Source organism: Neopelma chrysocephalum, unplaced genomic scaffold (assembly GCF_003984885.1).
Source record: "Neopelma chrysocephalum unplaced genomic scaffold, ASM398488v2 Primary Assembly neopelma1_98, whole genome shotgun sequence".
Classification (NCBI taxonomy): Eukaryota; Metazoa; Chordata; class Aves; order Passeriformes; family Pipridae; genus Neopelma; species Neopelma chrysocephalum.
This window is the reverse complement of record NW_020897761.1, coordinates 3,222,649-3,243,658: the sequence shown is the minus strand read 5'-3', so window position 1 is coordinate 3,243,658 and position 21,010 is coordinate 3,222,649. Positions and strand designations below refer to the sequence as shown.

The following is a 21,010-nucleotide window of genomic DNA, read 5'->3' as shown; positions in this document are numbered from 1 at the left end:
TTGTTCTTGTCTGGAAGAAGGAAACTCTCCTCTGTGTAACAAAGAAGACATATTCAAGCAGGGAACAAAGGGAACTACTAGGCAATTGTCCTCATTCAGACTAGCCACAGTTTGGGAAGGTGTGAGGGATTAAGCAGCCTGTTTAGCCTCACACAGCAGGGCAGCCAGAGCTCCAGCAGTGGGTTTGCATTTGTAGTCAGGAGGAATAGGAAAACAGCTTTAAAAAATGCCAACTGACTGCTTGTGGGTATGAGCTGCTAGAGACCATAAACCACTCCTCACAACACGGTTCCACGCTCTCTGCAGCCTCACGCTGAAGCCGACTGTGGTTTTGCAGCACTTCAGCCCTATCCCGCACCCGCCTCACCCATGAAGTGCTGTCAGACCAATCCTGGAAGGTGCTCAACCCATGCAGCCCCCAGCACTACGCACAGGTAGTTAGGCTGAGTGTTTGGGTGGACCTAGAAGTGTCACCTAAGTGCAGCAGCCACCTCGCTATCAGGCTGCCCCTGGTCGCTTGGATCATGATCTGATGATGTGTGAACACAGAGGTGGCCAGAAATAAATAACAGAAGATGCCTTACTCCCCTGAGCACCGAGGTTCTCGTGCCAAGAAATATTCTTGCTTCTTGCTGCTTCTTTTTGTGGTGGTTTTCCTGAGACTGAAAACGCTCCCTCACTGCAGAAAGATGCAAAAAAATTCCTGCTGACCTCAGCATTGAGTTTCATCTTTTTGAAGCTTTGTTGCGCCTCTAAGATAATTTATGAGGTGTCAGGATTTTCCGACCACAAATGTCTTGGACGAAAACCGTTTTTACGCTACAGATGCCATGAAAGAGAAGCAATTTCAGTCTGTTTTTTCTACAGCACTGTCTGTGTCCACAATGAAACATGGGTTCAGAGCTCCTGGAGATTATTTGTGTAAGAGTTGTCCAGGCCAGCGCTCCACTGAGACTCAGGCTGGGTCTGATTCCCCACCTTTGCCTCATTGCCCTGATCTTCTCTGTTGGGAGGGGAACTCCCATTTCCTGGTGCTGTGCCACGAAAACACGAGCCTGCCAAGTTATTCTCTGTATGTGTGTTTGTGTGTATATGTGTTGAACAAGCCAGAAGTACCAGAAGTAAAAAGACCCATTAACAAACCACATTTTTCAACATCCACAAGGATCCCCAGATTTCTCGTCTGTGGATTTCTCTTCCCCATGCTTTACATTTTCGAGGGGAAAAAGGAAACCAACAGAAAAACACAAGAACCCAGCTTAGCTGCCTCTAATCCAGTATGCACCTCAGTCTCCATGAAAGTGTTCTTGGGACGACAGCAGTATTTCCCTTGGCTGGGATGCCCAGCCTCCTGGCTCCTCTTGAGCTGCAGAGCTGTAGACATTCCGCTGAGTAGTTTGCAACCCTGCCTGCCAGGAAAACCCAATGTCTCCGTGGAGAAATCTCAGCGGAGGAGTTTGATACTCAATCAGGGATGGAAAAGAAGGGAGTTTATGCCTCCCTGAGACCAATTCCTTCCCTAAAAAAATGTTAGAGCAAGAGGAAAAAAAGGGGAAAGGGATCATATTTATACAGACATGGGCCCAGACACGCCAGTAGTGTTGGTGTGTGGTGTATTCGTTTGTGTCAGGATGGGCCCAAGTCGTGGAGACTGAAGCCAAATGTCTGTTTAGGTCAGTGGGAGTCTATCAACTTTGGATCAGGCCTACTTTTGGATCTGGAGCTGAACTTCCAAAAGTCTGGGCACACTTGCATTTTCTGGTGAGGGGGGGCTTGTTTTGGCCTGGTTTTGAGATAGGAACCAGCTGCAAATTTAGGCCTCCAAACATGTTCTAGGAAGGAGGTTATAAAAGAGCCCCTTCTTGCCCAACGCATTTATTCCCTGGGGGCCAGATTCTGACATCTTCATTAACACTGAGCAGAGCCTCACTCCAAGAGCAGTTACATTGATTTGAATGGGCCTATTCAAGGAGTCAGCAAGTACCTCATGTCAGCAAGGGTAGCACCATCTAAGGGTCACATCTGTTTGCTTCATTGGCATAAATGAGTTTTTTCTCCTTCCTGCTATTAGCACACACTGCTACGGAAAAAGCACATTGGGTTCCTTTCTTCCTGGCACCTCTTCAGCAAAATGCTGGTTGCAGATTGCTCCTTACTGCAAATTACAGGAGCTCAGCTTGTAGGTCCAAGAGCTAGAAAAATCCTCCCATGATAAAAGGAAGCTGCGATGAGGTCAGTTCCTTCCTGAGCATTTCTCTAAACACCTTTTGCCTGCTTTCCCTCCCAGACTGCAAAATAGTGCCCACATGTGAAGGAAGAAGAAGGACTCCACTGCCCACCAACACTTTTTTGTGGCCACCCCTTCCTAGAGGTGATTCTCCTGTGAGCCACAGTCATCCTCAGTCACTTTCAATACCAAATCTGCTCTTTTGGATTACTTTGACAGAACCAGATAAGGGACAACTCCTGTGACTGGTGTTAGAGGCAAATGACCTTCCAGAGTAGTGCCTGCGATGGACAGGATGTATCAGCCTCGTCTCGCTACTCTGAGCTCTGAGACATCCCTGAAAACTAGCTTTGAACTGGACACTTAGGCTGTTGGAAAGCTGAATTAATCCCAGACTTAGACAATTGATTAGGTATACCTGATTCACACAATTTGGAAGTTGTGCTCCTATCTCACACTCACACTTTGGAAAACCTCACTGACAACACCCAACACCTGCACCTTCATTCTCTCCCTCCCAGGACAGTCACCAGCTCTTGGCCCTGCCTGTTTCAGAGATGACTAATTACAGGACAGCAAAGCAAAATCCATCCCCTCTGGATTCTAACACCATAACCACAGCAGGACACCTCCCGGTCATGTGACTGAGGTTTGTCACAGGTAGATTTGCACTGTGATGTTAACATGGATCACCAGAACTATTTGCATTACACCTCCTGAGAAACAAGGCTGCTTAAACAGTGTGGCTGTGACTGTAAGGACAGGCCAGCCAGTGTCAGTCTCTTTCCAGTTGTGAAGAATACTAAACATGCAGCTCCCACAGCCCAGCATGTGCAGAATAAAGGCATGTGGTTTTTTCTAGTGTCAAGAATAGTCTGGTACCTGATAGTTGTGTGCAGTGCTGCTATGAACCCAAGCAATCTATATTTTCCTTACTGAAAAGGAGGGAAAAAAATCCCCACCCTTGTAACAGTCAGCTTTCCTCACCATTACCATCAGTTAGCGTGATTTTTTAACTCATTCTGTATGAAACTCCTCCTTTCCTGCCATTTTTTCTTGGACTTATTCTACACAGTGTTCTCAGATATTACAAACAGGTATCCAAGAGTCTGCTGCTCTTCCAGCAGGCACTTCAGAATTTTATGTGAGCAGCAAATTCTCTGAATCCCTGGTCTCCCTCAGAAGACTGACTTGACATTGTAATGAGAGTGATAGACTGTTATTTGTCAAGAAAGACCTTTTGGGAGAGGTTAAGAAGAGGATAACCTCTGCTCTTGTAGGTTCTACTCTGAATGGACTGATGAGCCAAAAACAGTTGCCAGTCCATGGAATTATAAGGTCTATAGGGGAACAGCTGAGTTCTGGAAAACCGCTGGCAGCAAAACTGGGATTACTGGTCATTTATAGGCTGGGAAGGATCACAGTGGCAGGACAAGGAAGTTGGCAGAACAGCTTGTTTGCACACATTTCACATGCAGGAATGATTTTTATATGAGCCAAAGGTCTTCAGGGGATGGGTCCTACTTAAGACTTGAGATCTGTGCCCACTTCAGAGGATGTGGAGGGATGGGATTCTGGTGTTAGTCCTGGTCTGATGTTCCCATAGTCCAAAGACTTTGCAATGCAAGTTCTGAGTGAGCTGGAGACTAATATATGTGAACACAGGGAGTACTGGGGCACTTTTTGGAGATGCAGAGCAGGTTAAGCTGTTTTGTAAGATACAGCTAATGAAAGACCATTGGTGCCCTGAGGAGAAAGGAAGGGAATTGTATTATTATTATTACAAATGCAGCCACTAAGGCATAAACAAAACAACTTGCAGAAAACCAGACAAAGGAGGTTGCCGCAGAGTCAGCAGTTTCAACTCAGGTTTCCTGTGTCCCAAACTAGCACTTGAACCATCTTCCCTCTCTGTGAGAGAGAAACAAGTATCAGAGAGCAGAGTGAGTCTCTACATTTTTCTAGCCCAAGACAGAACTGTGTCCATTGTTGGGACTAGCCCCCTAGGAGGAATTATTTCTATTCAGTTTGTGTGTGTCACAGCCAGATAATGCACTGGGTGGTATTTCCCTCTCTTCCCCCAATCTTTCTCTTTTATGACCACATGACTTCACCCCCTGTGTGAGTGACAGTACCCATTAGACTAGACTCTGATGCAAAACAGCTGTGTGGAGAGAAGGGGAGGAAGGGAGTGGGGAACAGCAATTTAGAAAACAATTAAGAACATCAATTCCAATTCATTTGCTTGGCCAGGATAAGTAATTTCTAAGAGGTAACTTGATCTGCAGCGGACTGAGATTAAAGGCGAACTCCATTATCTCTAGTTTACAGTCTGGAGGAATTTGTTTTAACTGGTTACCAAGGAGGCTGCATGGAAAAAAAAAAAAGGAAAAATAGAGAACTTTTGTCTAAAAATGTCTAAAAAATCCTCCCAATTTCTTCTTTTAAAGAGCACGCATGGATTTATGAACTCTCTGAGAGTATGGTTGATTTGCAAGGCAGGAGGAACAGTTCAACTTTTGGAAATAGAATCCATGCCTGCAAGAGCTTGGAGGTGCATTTTATCAAAACCAATTATGCCAGTTTACACTGCTGTTAAGATTTTGGTGTAAAGATAGACTAGAAACATGAGACAGAAGCAGATGCAGCATTCTGCAGAGGAAGCAGCAGGATCTGGAGGAGAACACAGTGCGATGAGCACCAGGCAGCCCCAAGTGTTCTCCTTTGACACTGCTGCACTCTCTGCTGTGAAAGGCGATTCCCTGCACTGCTTTTCCACTGCCCTGAGTGAAATGGTGGTGAAACACTTGGACACCTCTCAGAGGTGCTGTGAGACTCCAGGAGTAAATACACCAATATGCCTTTGCACACTGAGAGTCTGAACCCAGGCATGCCAGAGCAAGGGCTTGTGAGCCAAGAACACCAAGTTTCTGTATTCACACTGGCATGTGAGATGACACCAAAAAGAGAGTATGTGAGTGGGAGAGCCACTGATTCTTTACCATGGAAATCCCCCCTCTAGGGCTCTCCCTTTCCACCCTTCTCAGGCCTCAGCACTTTTCTACAACCCTGTGTCTCAGTTTTTGCCCCAACTCCTGCAGGCCTTGATCCCTCACTCTTGTTTTGTGAAATACAGTGCTGAAGTCAAGATTCCCTCTGACTCCAGACCATCAAAATGTTTCTTAGACCACTGGAGTTATCACTGGAAAACCCTGGTACTGGTTCTGAGCACGTCTCTCAAAAACTGCCACCATTGTGCTTGCAGGGACATAGAGGCCACAATGTGTCTCTGGATCTGCTGTGAGGAGCCCATGAGTGGGGTAAAAGCACACATGGGAAAAACCAATTGTGAGCTGGCTCTAAGTTCGGAGTTGGCTTTGAATTTGCATTTCCCTGGCTGGACCCAAACTTTTACCTCTCCTGTGCAACTCTGTTTGTCTTAGGGACAAACCACATTTCTGCCATCATGAGACAGCCAGCCTGCACTTTATACAGCTGCATCCCTGTTAGTCAGCTAAGGTTCTGGGGTGATGTAACCACCTCAGTGGAAATAGGAGCTGAAGAATGTGATGTGATGAATTTTTCTGGACCACCAAATAAATTAAAAAGTAGGCTCCCAGCCCAGAAAGGTTGCCCTCCCAAATAAACATAGCCCAGCCTCCCTTCCTCACACACACTTACCTTCTTCCATACCAGGAAGCTGAGCTCCTCACAGACTCCATTACAGACCCAGAATGAACAGGTTCTTCCAGCCAGTCAGCATCTCCCATATGGTAATTGCTTTGGTGTGGGCATCTGAGAACAAGACACAACTGTATATACCAGAAATATTCTCTTTGCATAAACTTCTCAGTAGACCTACTTTTGTCTTGTTGCCAGGAAATGTATTTGGGGCCTCTTGCTAACTTCACATTTCTTTGATGAGAGGGGCATAGGCAGTTTGTTCCAATAGTTACAGGGGAAAAAGCAATGAGAAGAACTCAGAAACTGGAAATCCCTCTCTAAGCACATCAGCTCTGTGACAGCACACGAGACCGCCCTACTCCACCATCCTTCTTGTGACAGCCACACTTCTAAGGGTTGGAAAAAAATGAGGGAAACCCATCTTGCAAATGTGCTTCTCCAGAGCAGGGAATGTCACAGCAGACAACCTTACAAGCGGAGACCATTTATGCAGCACAATGCAGTGAACTCCAGGGTGAAAGAGGGGCCATTCCACAACCAACAGGAATGAGCAATGTGGGGAATCAGGAAATCATCAAAACCAGTTGGTTGGGTGGGGCAGTAATTTAAGAAAGCAAAAATTGAAGTGTGGCCAGGAAACGTGAGTTAACACCTTCCCTCTGCCAAAGAACACCACTTGGTCTGCAGTGACAGGGAATGGCCAGGGCCAGGGCCTCACAATCGGCTCAAAAACCTCAAATCGGCAAGGTGGGACATGAACATTCTGTGTCCAGTTCAGGTCAGGACTGCTTTGCAGCATGAGACAGGGCATGTTGCTTCCCTCAACCCCAACTCGTGTGTGTACCCTGGGTGAGTACTCACCTCCCTCCTGAGGCTCAGTAACATTTTTTTAAGTGCCTGGTTCTCTTAAGAGGCAACGTGACCAAGACAGTGCAAAGTACTTTATTTTTGTCCTGGAGAAACCATCCTCCTCTGAGTCTCTCACTCATTAGGACAGCAGCCGTTGTAATCCAAGCTCCTTTGATGGAAGGGGTAAGTGGGGAGATTGCCAAAGGGAGGATTAGCTGATGGATGTCTTGAGCTGCAAGGGTGTCTCATACGGATTTGTGCAGGATTTTCACCTCAGCTGGCCTGGCTGGAACTCCTGTCCCACCATACCAAGAGACTCTCCTTGCAAGCCCTGCTCTGCCTTCAGCAGCAGTGAGGCCCTGCCCAAGGGCTGGTTGCATGCTGTCATTGTCAGCTCCCTTGTAAAGGAAAGGTGCACAGCATGCCAAAGAAAACATAGCCCTAGCCTATGAAAAACTTACCTGCTGTACACACAAGGAAGGAGCAGCTTTGTCCAGAGGCAGGATTGATTCAGGAGGGATTCCCAACTTGGCTACTCAGTGATACGATGCTCAGGACCATTGTTTTCCCTTCCACAAGAGGGATTACTTTTGCTTCTCTCTGCACTGCACCCTTTGAGACCTATGAATGGAAGTGCTGTAAGCTGCTTTGTGCTTTTAGGCCTAACCTTAAGTAAAGACATTTAGAAGGCACAGTTCCAAGACATATTCCTAGACCATGTGATAGGCAGGAGGTTTCTTGCTATTCTCCAGGCAAAAGGAATAGCACAATCTCTGTTTTTCTCTTGTCTGTGACTCTGCCTCCTCCTCACCTTTGTCTTGATCTTTGTTTTCTGCCACTGTGCTTCTATGGATACATCAGGCTATTTGTGTGCACTCACTGTTAGGGGACAGAAAGGTAGGACAATCTGCAAAGGCCAGTTAGACCCACTTCTGCATTCCTGAGTTATGTGAGAATTTTCATTTTGAAAGAAAAGTTTTCTAAGCCTCCACAGTGGAATTAAGCCTTAAAGGGTGTTAACTAAAAACACAAGATGATTGTTTCCTGAAATGTCATTATTTGAAAACCGTTATTACAATAGGGTGTGTGAGGATGAAAATAGTCCAGCCTGTCAACTCTCCTGCTTTCTACACCACCACATTTGCATTTCACACATGCCCAGCATGAGGCCACATCTTCTTTCTGGCTCCTGATCCCAGAGGCTGTTCTGTCCACTCTTGACAGCCAGGCAGGGTACAAAGCTGGATGGGAGCGAGGCACTCTGTGCTGCTGTGTGCTGCCAGCTGCCCCACAGGTTCTTTATCCCACAGGATTACAAACCCATCCATGGGTGGGTGTCCACTCTTTTGTCACAAGACCCAGTAGAGCAGGATATAAAACTGCTTGTAATGTTATTATTTAGATGTTCCCTTGGGTTGTTTTCAGCAGAAATGTGAGTTGCTTGTTTTCCAGCAGAGGATCAGTTACAAAACCAACACCCAGCAGAAAGGCTTTTTTGAGAGCAGGGGCTCTGTTTGCCATGTTAATTTCAGAGAAAGTTATTTGGAAGGAGGGAGGAAGTAGTTAAATCCTTGTTTACCATGCTGGAAACCCAAATCCCCTCGGTTTACACAAATAAGAGAGAAAATGGCTCAGTGGCCTGAGCTCAGGAGAGCTGGGTTTGTTCCCTGCTCTAACACATACAACTCTCTAAGGCCCCTCTTCCCTCAAGATGAGATCCAACTCATTTAACACTGGTCCCAGCTGAAGGCCAAATCACTCATCAGAAGTGGAAGACAGGATATTCCTAATGTCAGATTTGTCTAATAGCACTGGATGTATGGAAGTGTCTTGCAGAGGTACCAGCCTTGCTTCCCTGATTATCAGGCAGCTGTAATAACCCATTGGACTGAACAGCTGAAGTAAGACAAGGTGAATGTACTCTGCTTTTTGGGGTTCCCACAGATGCAATGAAGCTACCTAGTCCTTCCCCACCTGCCAGTGGGGTAGAAAGGATCCATATATATACTAATTATTACAGCCTGCTGTGATGCTGAAATGCTGGAGGACATAAAAGCCTGACCGTAAGCAGATATATCTACCTGAGAAGGCAGTGATGGAAAGCAGTCCACTGGTTCCTAAATCCTTTCTGTTTGGTACATGCACCTGTCCTGGCTGTTGTATGGCTGGTTTGGATCACCACGATGTGCTCAGCCATCTTTTGTCAGGTGGTATTTCTCTCCTTGCTGCAGAGATTGCAGTCTGTTGATGGAGACAGGATAAAGCTGCCTGTGCTGAAAGAGCCCAGAAAAAGAGATAATTAGTTCCTGGTCTCATCTGCATTAGTGCCAAGGCAGGGTTTGCTCTGCCTATGGAGATCAGAATTGCTGCATGCTGCAAACTGAAGGCACTACCAGACATCAACTGGGGATCTACAAGTCTGAGGAGAACAGAGGATCCTACCTGAGCAGTGAAATGACTTGGGTTAGGGTGAGAAAATACTCTCTGCTCAGGGTCCTTCTGCCTTGGCATCCAGACAGTCAGGGATGAAACACAGCCTAATCACAGGCTGTGAGCACGTCAGATGGCAGAGTGGCTCTACAGACACCATCCAACAGGAGCCTCCTCAATGGCCCTCATTTTGCCTTTGCTAAGTGGTCAGGGCTGCCTCTCTCACCAAATCAAGGCAGCCCAAATACGGTTCCTCTGGGAACTTTAATGTTTTACTGAATCACTTAGTTTCTCTTGATGACTGCTGCTTCAGAGTCTCAGTTGCCAGGATCCCAGTGGGGATTTTGTTGATGGGGGTTTATTGACTTCTTGTTACCTTGAAGTTACTGCAGTGCCAGGAGTAACAGGTAACTCCTGGAGTCTGTTTATTTTATGGGTTGGATTTTTAAGAGTTGGCCAATGGTACCCTCATTTTAGGAGAAGTCACTTGTTTATTTAGCAATGCACTCACATGCTGATCCATAAATAAAACCAGAGTGTTATTTAATAAGACCCAACAGAAGGTCAGCCCTGGTTCAATGGTAAACTGATAAATCCAGAGTGCAAAAAGCACCCCTTGGGAAACTCATCATGCCTATCTGAGGGAGGTATCAGCCAAATATCAGTGTGATTTTGTACTCCACAGAGTTCTCAGGAGTTTCGGTCCCCGTACCTTCTGAAAGGAAAATGCTAAAAGCTCCAAGATGGAGTCACTGCCAACAACCTTCACTTTGGATCTCTGAAGAGGCTTTCAGAGTTGTAAGATTTTTACAGCTGGGGCTGCAGTTCCGAGTTTTGCATCTGTTGGAGAAAGAACAGAATGCACTGAAGACTGGTCTCACAGCAGGGTCCAGGAATTCCCATACACTGGAGCTGAAATTCATCTCACCTCCTTTAAACACTTAAATGTCTGGACCTAAGACAGTCCTGCAGGCTTCTTCTACAGTTGAGTATATGGGATAACCATTGCAGGAGGGAAGAAGCCTTCTGGGAGGAGCTGATCTCTCCCCAGTAACAATCATGGGAAGTCTCAACAATTACCTTAAGCTCATCCAAGTATCTCTTAGATGTCCAAATTAGGCGAGAAGCATCTCACCCCTGGAGCACCCTGTGATCATGTGCAGCCATAGAGAAGGGAGCCACAAGGTCCTTAGGTCATTTTAGATGATCCTGTGTAGCACATTACAAAATCCTCACATGATTGAGAGGCTTAAGATACAAGCAGCATTAATTCAAAGAGGCTGGGACAGATCTGAGTGGGTTTTACAAGTGAGACATGGCAGGTGTCACCCAAGGGATTTGCCATGGAGCCCTGGGTTGGAGCCAGGCTGAGCAGACGACATCCAGTGCCGATCCAGCAACAGTTCCCTTGGCAAACAGTTTCTTGGTGTGGCTGGGGATCCAGATTACACAGCTGTCCCTGTTCCACTGCAGCAGATGCCTTGTGAAAAGCTGGCAAGCCACACATATTCCATGGACCACAGGTCACCTTGGCCAATACAAACTGCATATATTCCACATATATCTGTATACACATGTAAAACGGCTAACCATGTATGCACACCCAGAGGGGAATCTTCCAAACTAAGGTTTTGAACCTAGATCTGTGATTTTTGACTTGATGATGCTGTTTGTTATTCTGTTATGGGAGGAGTGTGGGAGGACTTCCCCTCTATATTGCCCCAGTAGCCACGGCAGCAGGAACTGAAGCTGCTCCCAGCAGTGTCAGGCTGCATCTGCACACGGAGGGCTGCTCAGAAAGAGTTGGGGTACCACTTGGCAGAGGCTTGGCAGCACCTGTGGCATGTGTGACACTGTGAATCTCTGCTACAGATCTGGAAGTGGCAGCCTCTGAATCAGGATTTTATGGTCACAGGGCATTGTCAGAGGTTAGGGAGAGGGGCACAATCAGGCATAATGTACCTACAAATCAGTTCAAGTTCCTATGAAGTGGCACAGTTGAATGGAGCTTTCAGAAGGACTTTTTTATTGCTTGGATCTTTAATACATCTGTTTAGAACGGGATGAATGTGTGGGCCTGCCATGTCTCCTGCATGGGCCAGTTCTTCTCCACTGACTGCAAAGAGAGCCTAGACAATTATCTTAGATGAGCCATCTATATTTAGGTGTCCTAAATCAAGTGAGATTATTTGTACCTAAGATGCCTACATTCCCCTGAAGGGTTTGCAAAGACATGCTAGTGCTAAACTTTGATTGAATTGGCCAAATGCTTCAGAAATACCTCTAGATGCCCATCTCCACTGGCAGGCACTTAACTGCCTTCAAATCTGATCTCCTGGAAAGTTCTGAAAATGTAGTCTTGTGTGAAGCTGAGATTCCTGCACGTGAGATCTTCAGAGACTTACAGGCATCCAAAGACACCAACAGGTTTCTGCTAAGCCACAGTGAACTTGCAGGACTTCTGCATCTTCAAATGCCTCTAAAAACCTTTGTCTCAGGAGTCTGAAAATACCACAACAGGCTGAAATGCCTGCAAATTCAACATTTCTTGGAAGAGTGATACAGAGAAGAGAGACTTTTCACCAATTTTCTGGGTTTTGTTTGTTGGTTTTTTTGGTTTTTTTTTTTCTGCAAGCATACACTGGGTTGTTCTTCCAATGCTTTGAAAGGACCAGAAGCTGTTTATGTTCATGAGCACAATGTTCAGCCTGAGCCTTCTCTGGACAACATTCCAGGTTGGCCTAGTAAGCAGGCTAACCATTACTGTGCTGTTTTAATCTGCTCCAAGTACAACCAGGATCAGTTTATGTCTGCCTGAAAAACATTCTGTAGTTCCTTTAGTGGCCTGGTTTGTACAGGTATTAATCACTCACAGCCACACTCACTTACTTGGGTAAAGCTGTAATGCTGCCCAGATCACCCTTCAATGCCTCAGTTTCCTTATCCTGAACAAAATAAAACTATGTTTCAAGGCCTAGGGATGTATAGTGCCATATAAGCATTGTTATTTATGGTGATGATGAGAACGTGAGCTTTGTTTGGTACAACGGCCTGGGAGTGCCTACTTGACATCATTTGGAAAAGACAGGTATTAACCTCTATGTCTGAAATACAGCATGTTGTTACTGCTCTCAGATAAACAGAATTACCTCCTCTTAAAATCAAAGGTAATCTGTTTTACTTCAGTGAGATGTGGTGATGTCCACAGAGAACAAATCACTTTTGGCAAGTGGAGGCAGGATTTTTTGGCTAGTAGGAAGAAGCATCAAAGGAAGAGAAGAAGGATGGGATGCAGCACAACTGGTTCTAATTACATGTAAGAGTCAAGTTCCTCTGGACAGCCCTACTGGCTGATATGCCATTGTAAATGCTCTGGGGAGTCTGGATTAAGAGAATGGGAAAAACAAGTGGATGGCACAAAGGTACTCAGTGGAATAACTGGTAAAGCCTTTGCCAGTTGGCATTAGGCAGGGATATATTGCTCCCATGAATGCAGTGTCCTGGTACTATGACTTTGGTTTTAGTGGGTGTTTGGTTATCCAAGTCCACGCCTTCTTCCAGTTTTGATCTGCTCAGATCACACTGAATTCCTGTTTAACAGTGAAGATGCTGAATTGGTCATAACAAGGATGCACTGTCATTGCACAGCCACTGGAGAGAGAGGAGGCTCTTGTTTCAGTCCATTTGGAATGCCTGGGTTGCCTTAGGAACACAAACAGCTCGAGCTCTGGTGGCTGCTGGAGCTGCACGGCTGGGACGGCTCTTCAGAAAGCCGGAACAATTGCTTCCCTACATTTTGTTGGGTTGCAGTAGCATTTGGGGGCTACATCCCTTTTGCAAGAAGGCTTGTAGTCATTAACAAAGGTAAGCAGGAGCAATGGACCTGACCTAGGGACACCATATTGGTGGTGGCACGGCAGAATCAGGATTTACTGTGCTTTGGCCAAGCTTTTACTTGAGTAGTGGTTGCCTGGGAGAAATGTCTCACTGAAGGACAGATTGGGCACTTCCCTCATCACCTGTCGGTGGTGGATGAGCACTTGAGCTTGAAGGACCCTCAGTGTTCTGTGAGCCTTGTCTCAGACAGGGGCTTGATCTTGGATTAAATTTCTGGTGACATCAAGATCGGGAACAAGTCTTAAATGAGCACCAAACAAATGGGATTGAAATTCCCTCTGCAATCAGATGATCATTCTTTAAATTAATGGTTTAAATAACTTGGAAGTTGAGGCAGAGCATCAAAGAGTAATTGATACACAGATGATTTCTAAGCAAGATCTTCTCTTTGAAATTTGTGAATCATTTTTATATACTATGGTAAAGTGCAGAGAGCCCGAACTTTTAAGCCAAGGATGGCCCTTACCCAAATTAAGGAAAATTTAAGGATGGCCTGAACTAGTTGACTTGGAGTTCTTGAATTAAAATATACTTTGGAAAAGGAGGAAATCAAAATATTATCAAGTCTGCAGCAATCTCATGCATTTAAGCTCCTGAAGGGCTTGTGTTTCTTTACTCTTGAGGTTCATTATGTCACCAGAAAAGCTTTACTATTTTACTGTGGAAGTAACATAGCCATGAAACATTAATTTCCAGGAATGTGGAAACCATGAAATATGGGTTTTTCTACTAAATTAAGATTTTACTTTTCTCTCTTCTCACATAGTTAAGGCAGAACCAATTTTCATTATATGTTTATGTATATGCATTCTGGAAATTCAAATAGGAAAGATATACAAAACACAGGAAGAACTTTTTTACCCTGAAAAATGTATTTCACTGGTAACCACACCAGTCATTTATATTCTGCTTTTCATCCTAAACCACTTTGTATTCTATATCCATCTTGGAACCACGTCTCTCATTACTGAACTGCACCCACTCTGGTGTGTGTACATGACCAGCTGATTTATTCTGCCCTGTGAGATGTGGCAGCTGTTAAGATTTGTATAAAATTCTTTACTTTCCTATTTCCACAATGCTGTTCTCTCACCATTGCAGTGACCAGCACCACTAATTTATGCCTGCACAGACACTGTACAAGGATCTCCTTCAGTCCAAGTATTCTGCACCATGGCAGATGTCTCTGGCTGGAAGAAAAAAGGGTGAAGGACAAATGAACTTGTAATCTATGTAAAGGCCTTTTAAATATTCTCCTCTTACTGCTAACCAGTGTTACTCATTTTAGGACTGATGTCTTTTCCTGAAAAAACAAATGACCAAGCCTGACAGAGCTCAAGAAGCGTTTGGACAATGTTCTCAGGTACATGGTGGGATTCTTGGGGTGTCCAGGAGTTGGACTTTGATGATCCTTGTGGGTCACTTCCAACTCAAGATATTCTATGATTCTAAGATTCCTTCAAGTATCTGCACATACTCATATGCACACAAAGTCCACATCAGTTTTTAGCAGCCTCGGCAGAATGAAAGCAATGTTAAGTGGCTGAAAGGGAATGTGAAGCCCTTAGTTCTGGGGACAATTCCAGAATGCAAGTGTTCACCTAAGGTTTCTGGCAATGTTACATACTAAATTTGTGTCCATTACCAGTCAAACAGAATGGAAGAATTAGCCAAAACATCCCAGAAGCATCTGTGTTATGGGTTTCTAGGCTATAAGACACACCAGAATATTCACCAAATCACAGGGTGGTTTTCCTTAATGCTACAATTAGCAATGGAACATAAACAGTAGAGTTACAGGATAAGATTTGATGGCAGAAAGCCCTCTGCCATAAAATGGAAATTCTCAGCATGTGCAACCGTACTGCTAGAGAAGATGTTATGCAATTAAAATCAAAACTGGAGATTTGTTATCAAAGGATGGCTACGTGTACTAAAATCCAGCTGAGAGGTTCCCTGATCTCAATATCTTCAAGCTTCTTTTTCAGTTAATCTAACACAGCTGACAGTATTTGACACAGCCAATTGTGCCTACAGTCATGTGAAGCATGTTTTATACAACTCCTTTCCATCAGAACACGGAGGTTTGTCATTATGCAACTCTTTATAAAGTCTAAAAAGCTTTACAAGAATTGCATTTTAGGGGAGTAGGATGTGATAAAAAATTCTGATGGAGTCAGAACAGTTCTTTCTAACATCACCATTAACTACAAAAATTTTGAACAAGCCTTAATAACATTTTAAGTGCAATTTATTTTAAATGTTCAATTCAAAAGAAATATTTTATTTTGCCTTAATAATAAAAAATTAATCGACTTGGAAAACTGTGGTTTCGTGGTTTTCCTTCATAAAAAATTTCAAAATTCTCCCTTCCTGCCTCCATTCAGAACATAAACAGAATTTCAAATTCTGAATTTGTTTGCAAAATGAACTTCTGTCCTCCCACAGCATTTTCAGTGCCTGAGTGAAGAGGACAAGAAGTTTAATGTATCATTTCTGTGAGCCTTAAGGAGATGGGGTGCGTGTTAGTGTTTTCAAATCCAGGCTTATACAGCTGCTGTTTGAGTATAAATCATAGAAGCTTTTGGTTGCACTAACACCCTCTGCAGTTTAGCACAGCTGTTAATTAATACAATACTGTATTAGTTCTTCTTATAGTCTTACTATTAACGCCCCATGAAATCCCATTAGCTCTGCATATGGTGCCAGACTTGTTCCCAATGTGGGAAAGAAAGAAAGGCACAGTGGTATGAATAATAAAGAGAAGCTTTCAAGTGGTTTCCACTGTGAACATTTTGAAAAAAATATTTTCCAGAATGTAATTTGTGGGGCAAGCTTTTCACAAAATTTCAATGCAAACATGCATATATTTGTCAGCTAAGTTCTCCCCCAGAGTGTGAAATCCCTTATGCACCGCTATTGTTCTGCGGCAGAAACATCAGGAAGATGAAGTAGTTCCTAAAAATGGAAAATTAACCAGGTTGGTTTATTGTCCAAATTGACAGAAATGAAAAAAATAAATAAACTGCATAGCTGATGCCAACAAAAAGATAAAACTTCCCTTAGATTTTTGGTTTAAATATTTTAAAGTACAGATAGTGAGAACAGTCAAAATTCGGGTTCAGTTTTCCAAGAAGTTATTTGAATTTCCTGCTTCAGTGATCTGACACAACCCTCTTAAATTCCAAGAAGATTTAAGTGCTATAGTAAAAACCAGGCTTATTTAACACCTCATACAGAACACTCCAAAATGTATTAGCAACTACAGAAAATTCAGACCTAATTATTTTCTACTAGTTTAGTTTTATCCAGTACTGACTCCTTAATGAAAGAGAGATCCAACAAGGAGGTGTTAGAAAGACTTTTGAAAATGGAAAGAATGACAAAGCAGGCAGGATTTAGAAGCAGACAATTCCCTGGAGAAGCTGACTCCATTGTAATTCTCTCCTGACCCTTTAGGAGTTGCTGCCCTAGAGCTGCAGTAGTAGCAGTGCATGGTTAGGAGTATTCCAACAGATGCTTTTCTTCTTCCCAGTCCAGTGGTTCACCCATAGCCCAGTCTCTGCAGTCCCACCAGGCAATCAGGAATGGCCAGGGCCTTTCTGCATGGCCAACATCCAGACAGGGACACACTGCTCAGGGAATCCCTCCTGCCTCTCCTCTCGCAGGATGGTGAGTCCGCTCATTTCAATGAGGCTGTGGAGGATGTTCAGGTCTCGGATCACGCTGCTGTCCAGACAATCCAGGGTACAGCCCTCCCTGGCTACATTGTCCTTGAGAATGATAACACCATTATCCTTCAAGCCATTCTGGCACCGGATGAGAAACTCCAGGAGATCTTTATCTGTCAGATAGCCTACAGGTGAAAAGATGGAAAATAGATCACTGGTAACCACCCAGATCCCCCCTGTACACATCAGAATGGTGCCTTGACCTGAGTCTCCACACTCTGTTCATTGCAGAAGTTCTAGTCCCGATAGATTTAATTACAAAATCTTGGGCAAATCAATGAGATCAACAGATATAAACTCAAATCAAGATTTAGGAACCATGTTAGTAGTAGCAACAGATGTGGACAGAAGCCAGTGAGGAGAGTGGAGAAAATACTGGGTGCTGAAGGGTTCTTTAATCTGGTGGTTAAAGTCATAATAAGAATCAGTGGCAGGAAGCTGGAGCCAAACAAATTCATATTGGGAATAAGTGACAACTGCTTAACAGTGTAAGCAATTATCCATTGGAAACTACCAACAGAAGTGGTGTTTACCACCTCTTGAAGACCTCAAATCAAGTGGTTGAATTTCTCAAGATATATTTTAATTGAACACAAACTAGTGATTCAGTACAAGGGTAAAGGAACAAATATAATAGCTTGTGATATAGAGTAGGTCAAACTAGATAATCTAACAGATAATCTAGATAATCCAATTAGGTAATAACTAATCCATTCTGTCTTTTAATGCTAAAAACCTCTATGACTTTGTGTAACATTATGTATCCTTCAATGGAGTTCTGGATCAAAGATGCCACGAGGAATGCAAGACCTGCTAATTGAACTCTTTGTATTACTCCATATTTCTGGGATTTCTGCATACAGGTATACTTTTAAAAGTAGTATTTTTCAATATGTTATTGAGATTCTGGTTTTTATCCTTCCTTCTCAAAGATCAGGACTTCTGTTACATTGAGGACAGTGGTGTAGGGCTCAGAGAAGATCAAAATGAGAACTCTCATGTGTGAAACATCTAACATGAATTAACAAGGACAGGTGATCAGAAACTGAGTGAAAAACTTGAAAAAAGAGATAATTTGTATTTTCTTGTCAAATATTTAGTTTTCTTGATGGAAGATTTAAACTTTAATAACTGGAAGTTGTCATTTCAAAACAACATTTCGACAGAACATGACAAGTTTCTTTAACCACCCCTCCCAAAAAAAGGAAAAAGAAAAAAGCCCCCAAGCCTAAAGTTGAATACTTTTCAAGTTGAAGGGAACTGGTAATTTCTACATGAAATGTAAACTTGCCTTTTTTTTTCTTAATTAAATAACTGCTTGGGCTCACATACTCATGCATGCATAAGAAAAATCAAGATTGCAATGGCAAGATTCATTGAAGCTTTTGAGCACTGATTTGGAACTTATTGTTCTCTTAATGTGACTTTCAGTGTAGTTTCCCAAGAAAATGAGATCTTCAAGGTATGGCTCTCTAGCAGACAGTCCTGCTCTCGCTCCACCAAATGAACTTGTTGGCATATTTCAGCCAAATTCAAGATGGGGTAGAAGTTTGATTAATGATTACAATAATTACTATTTCCTTGACATTGATGGAGGAAGAAGATTCAGATATGTGTCTATGCCAAACAAAAGGCACCCACTGCTTTTGACAGCAGCCACAAAGCTGACCAGCAGAGTGTGGGACAGGTCTGAGCTCATTCATCCTCAGGCTGACTCAAATTTGCTCAAGATGAGGCAGGAGCTACATTTACTGCAATGACTCGTTATTCAAGAAAAGCAAAAACACAAAGGAAAATGATACTGGTTTGCTTGTACAGCTGTAAAGACTAGTTCTAAGCAGCTCAGTTCATTACTCTTTAAGGCTGTGTGTAAAGGACAAGTAAGTGTTCCTGAATAAAACCATCTCCTGTGCTAATCTCTCTACCTTTATCTTTCTTTTTGCCTAGCAAGAAACTATCTCCAGTGTTTTGGATAAAAGGAGTTGTTCAGACCTCTTCTTGTGCTTTAAAATAATGCCTTCTGCCAGCTGCAAATGCATCATGGACACTTTGATGCACAGATTAGGAGAAAATCTTCTTTCTGCAGCAAGTTTGCTAGGAAAAATTATTTTCTTTCTTACACATGTAAGAAACATGGCCCACATTATCTGATTGCCAGTCTGTTGCTCTAAATGCTGCAGGATATTCACTGCAGGAGAAACAGCAAGTATTTCTGCTGTGGGACATAGCTAAGGGAATCTGTTTAATAAGTATCAGTGGATGTATAAGACATGATCTGATTTGCAAGCATTGGTGTATCTGTCTGCAGCAAGGGCAAGCAAGAAGCAGGATTCCTGCTCAATATATAAGGCCTCCTCCTCAGCTGCACCTCAGCATGCAGGCTGCTTTCCAGGAACCTTCCTCCAGTACGTGACCTGAAAAAACCCACTTAATTTGTACCCACTGTGCACGTGGCTTGGGAGAACTCTCAGAAGCCTCTTGTGATATTTTAGGAAGCAGTCCCAAAAGTCTGAGAACCTCCCTTTACAGCTGCATCATTCTTTAGCATAAACTTGAGCACGGGCTATATATTCTCTGAGATGTGGGGCTGGATGAATGATGCTGAACTAACCTGAAACCCACTGAATCCAGATGACGTCGTATCTCTGTGGGGCCGGAGTGAATTCCTGGAGGCTTTTGCAATAATACATCTCTACTCTGTCCTCTTTGCCCTGCAGGTAGTTCGGGACCTCGGCCAGGAAATTCTCCATCATATCCACCAGTTCCACGCTCTTGAAAACCGGCAGCAGGACGTGCTTGCTGATACGACCTATCCCAGAGCCGCAGTCCAGGGCGCGGTTGGTGCCGGCCTTCCCCACCCCCTGTGGGACACAAGAAAAGAATCTGAAATCTGAAAAACACCACACCTGAAAGATCACAGCAACTGTGTTATCCACTATGGCCTTTAGCCCACCAAATCTTGTCTCCTTATTTCTGCAGGGCTGTTGGTAAGAATCAATCCAGCCCTGGGTAATGCTGTGTGAGCCGAGCCGGGCTGCCACATTCCCAGGCTGCTGCTGAGGGGACTTCCTTACTGGATTTACTGCTGTACAGTAAGTTTTTGCTTGGTACAAGAAGAGAAGAAGTCTTTCAGAAGCTCCTAGCATTCTCAGAGGATCCACTGCTCCTTGTAAAGTCCTTGCAACTTCAAATATTCACACCTGACAGCCGACTACATGGCTAGATAAGCCTCATTCTGTGCCCTGTAAAGGCTTAACAGAAAAGGAAGCATATCCCAAATAGTGCATGCAAGCTGTAACTTCTGCAGCACAGAACTCCCAAGGTTCCCACAGACATCTCTGCAGATACACAAAATCCCTGGGATCAGGGACGGAGTTCTTAAAACAAGCTGTGTTTGAACAAAGATCTTGGAGTGGTAGGTAACGTGTGACAACTCACAAAGTTTGGGCTGGAGCATATACAGAATTTCTTTTAGGCATAGTGACAAGAAAGATGATTGAATAGATTTTGCTTAACTGTTCCTTTTTTCTTCATAAATGTCATCTTTGGATAGAGATCAGACATGAAAAAAAGTGGTACAAAGGCTAAGGCGATGAGAAAATAATGAGTGCTGTAAAAGGAGCTTTATAATGAAAGCTGTATTTCACCCCTAAAGCTTCCATTCTAGCTATAAAAAGGCTCTTAAGAGCCTGCTGTTGTCCTGTAAAACAGAAATTCTAAGTCTGTACAGGCACTGAGTGTGGGATTGGAGCTCCCCTGGCCAAAGTTATCTGTTGAACAAATACATTAAAAGCAAATGTAAACACCTTTTCCCTGTCCCCTGGAACTGAGCTGAAGTGAAAGCTATGGGCCAGAGTCCCTGCTGCAACTTCACTGCTCTGAAAGGAAATAAGCCCAGGAAAAGTCTTGCTCTTCCCACTTATTGGGAGACCCCCTCTGTAATGATCAAGCATAAATCATGTAACTCACACTTTTCTGGCCTTGCTTCAGTGGGTAATTCAGTAGATTATTAAGGTCAAAGGACAGCACTGTCAATGACATGACTATGAATAGCCCAGCTGAGCATCCGATTACATGGAGTAACTGTAGAAAGAGCACACGGATCTCAAGGGCTCTCACCAGTCCCCAGGGCTGCTGGTCCCAATTTGTATACCAGGAAGATTAATGTCCTCATGTGTGCAAGAGTCCACAA

General features: G+C 43.8%; 2 protein-coding genes across 16 annotated transcripts in view; both read right to left on the bottom strand.

Annotated features, from left to right (window-relative positions):
* GORAB (golgin, RAB6 interacting) overlaps positions 1 to 14,429 on the bottom strand; it is an 86,005-nt gene extending 71,576 nt beyond the window's left edge. For 6 of the 9 annotated variants that reach the window (XM_027694665.1, XM_027694663.1, XM_027694671.1 and 3 more), the window contains exons 1-4: positions 14,181 to 14,426; positions 8,842 to 9,033; positions 7,222 to 7,381; positions 5,909 to 6,022 (exon numbers count right to left, since the gene is read on the bottom strand). The gene's annotated coding sequence lies outside the window, so the exon portion shown is untranslated. Of the gene's footprint in view, positions 1 to 5,908; positions 6,023 to 7,221; positions 7,382 to 8,841; positions 9,034 to 14,180 lie in introns of all 9 variants that reach the window. The other 3 variants (XR_003536102.1, XM_027694669.1, XM_027694672.1) reach the window with 3 other exon arrangements.
* A 1,613-nt stretch (positions 14,430 to 16,042) lies between these two features.
* METTL11B (methyltransferase like 11B) overlaps positions 16,043 to 21,010 on the bottom strand; it is a 31,022-nt gene continuing 26,054 nt past the window's right edge. For all 7 annotated transcript variants that reach the window (XM_027694689.1, XM_027694692.1, XM_027694690.1 and 4 more), the window contains 2 exons: positions 19,430 to 19,679; positions 16,043 to 16,943 (listed from right to left, as the gene is read on the bottom strand). In XM_027694689.1, the coding sequence (XP_027550490.1) occupies positions 16,669 to 16,943; positions 19,430 to 19,679 (525 nt within the window). In that variant the 3' untranslated portion in view covers positions 16,043 to 16,668. The remainder of the gene's footprint in view (positions 16,944 to 19,429; positions 19,680 to 21,010) is intronic.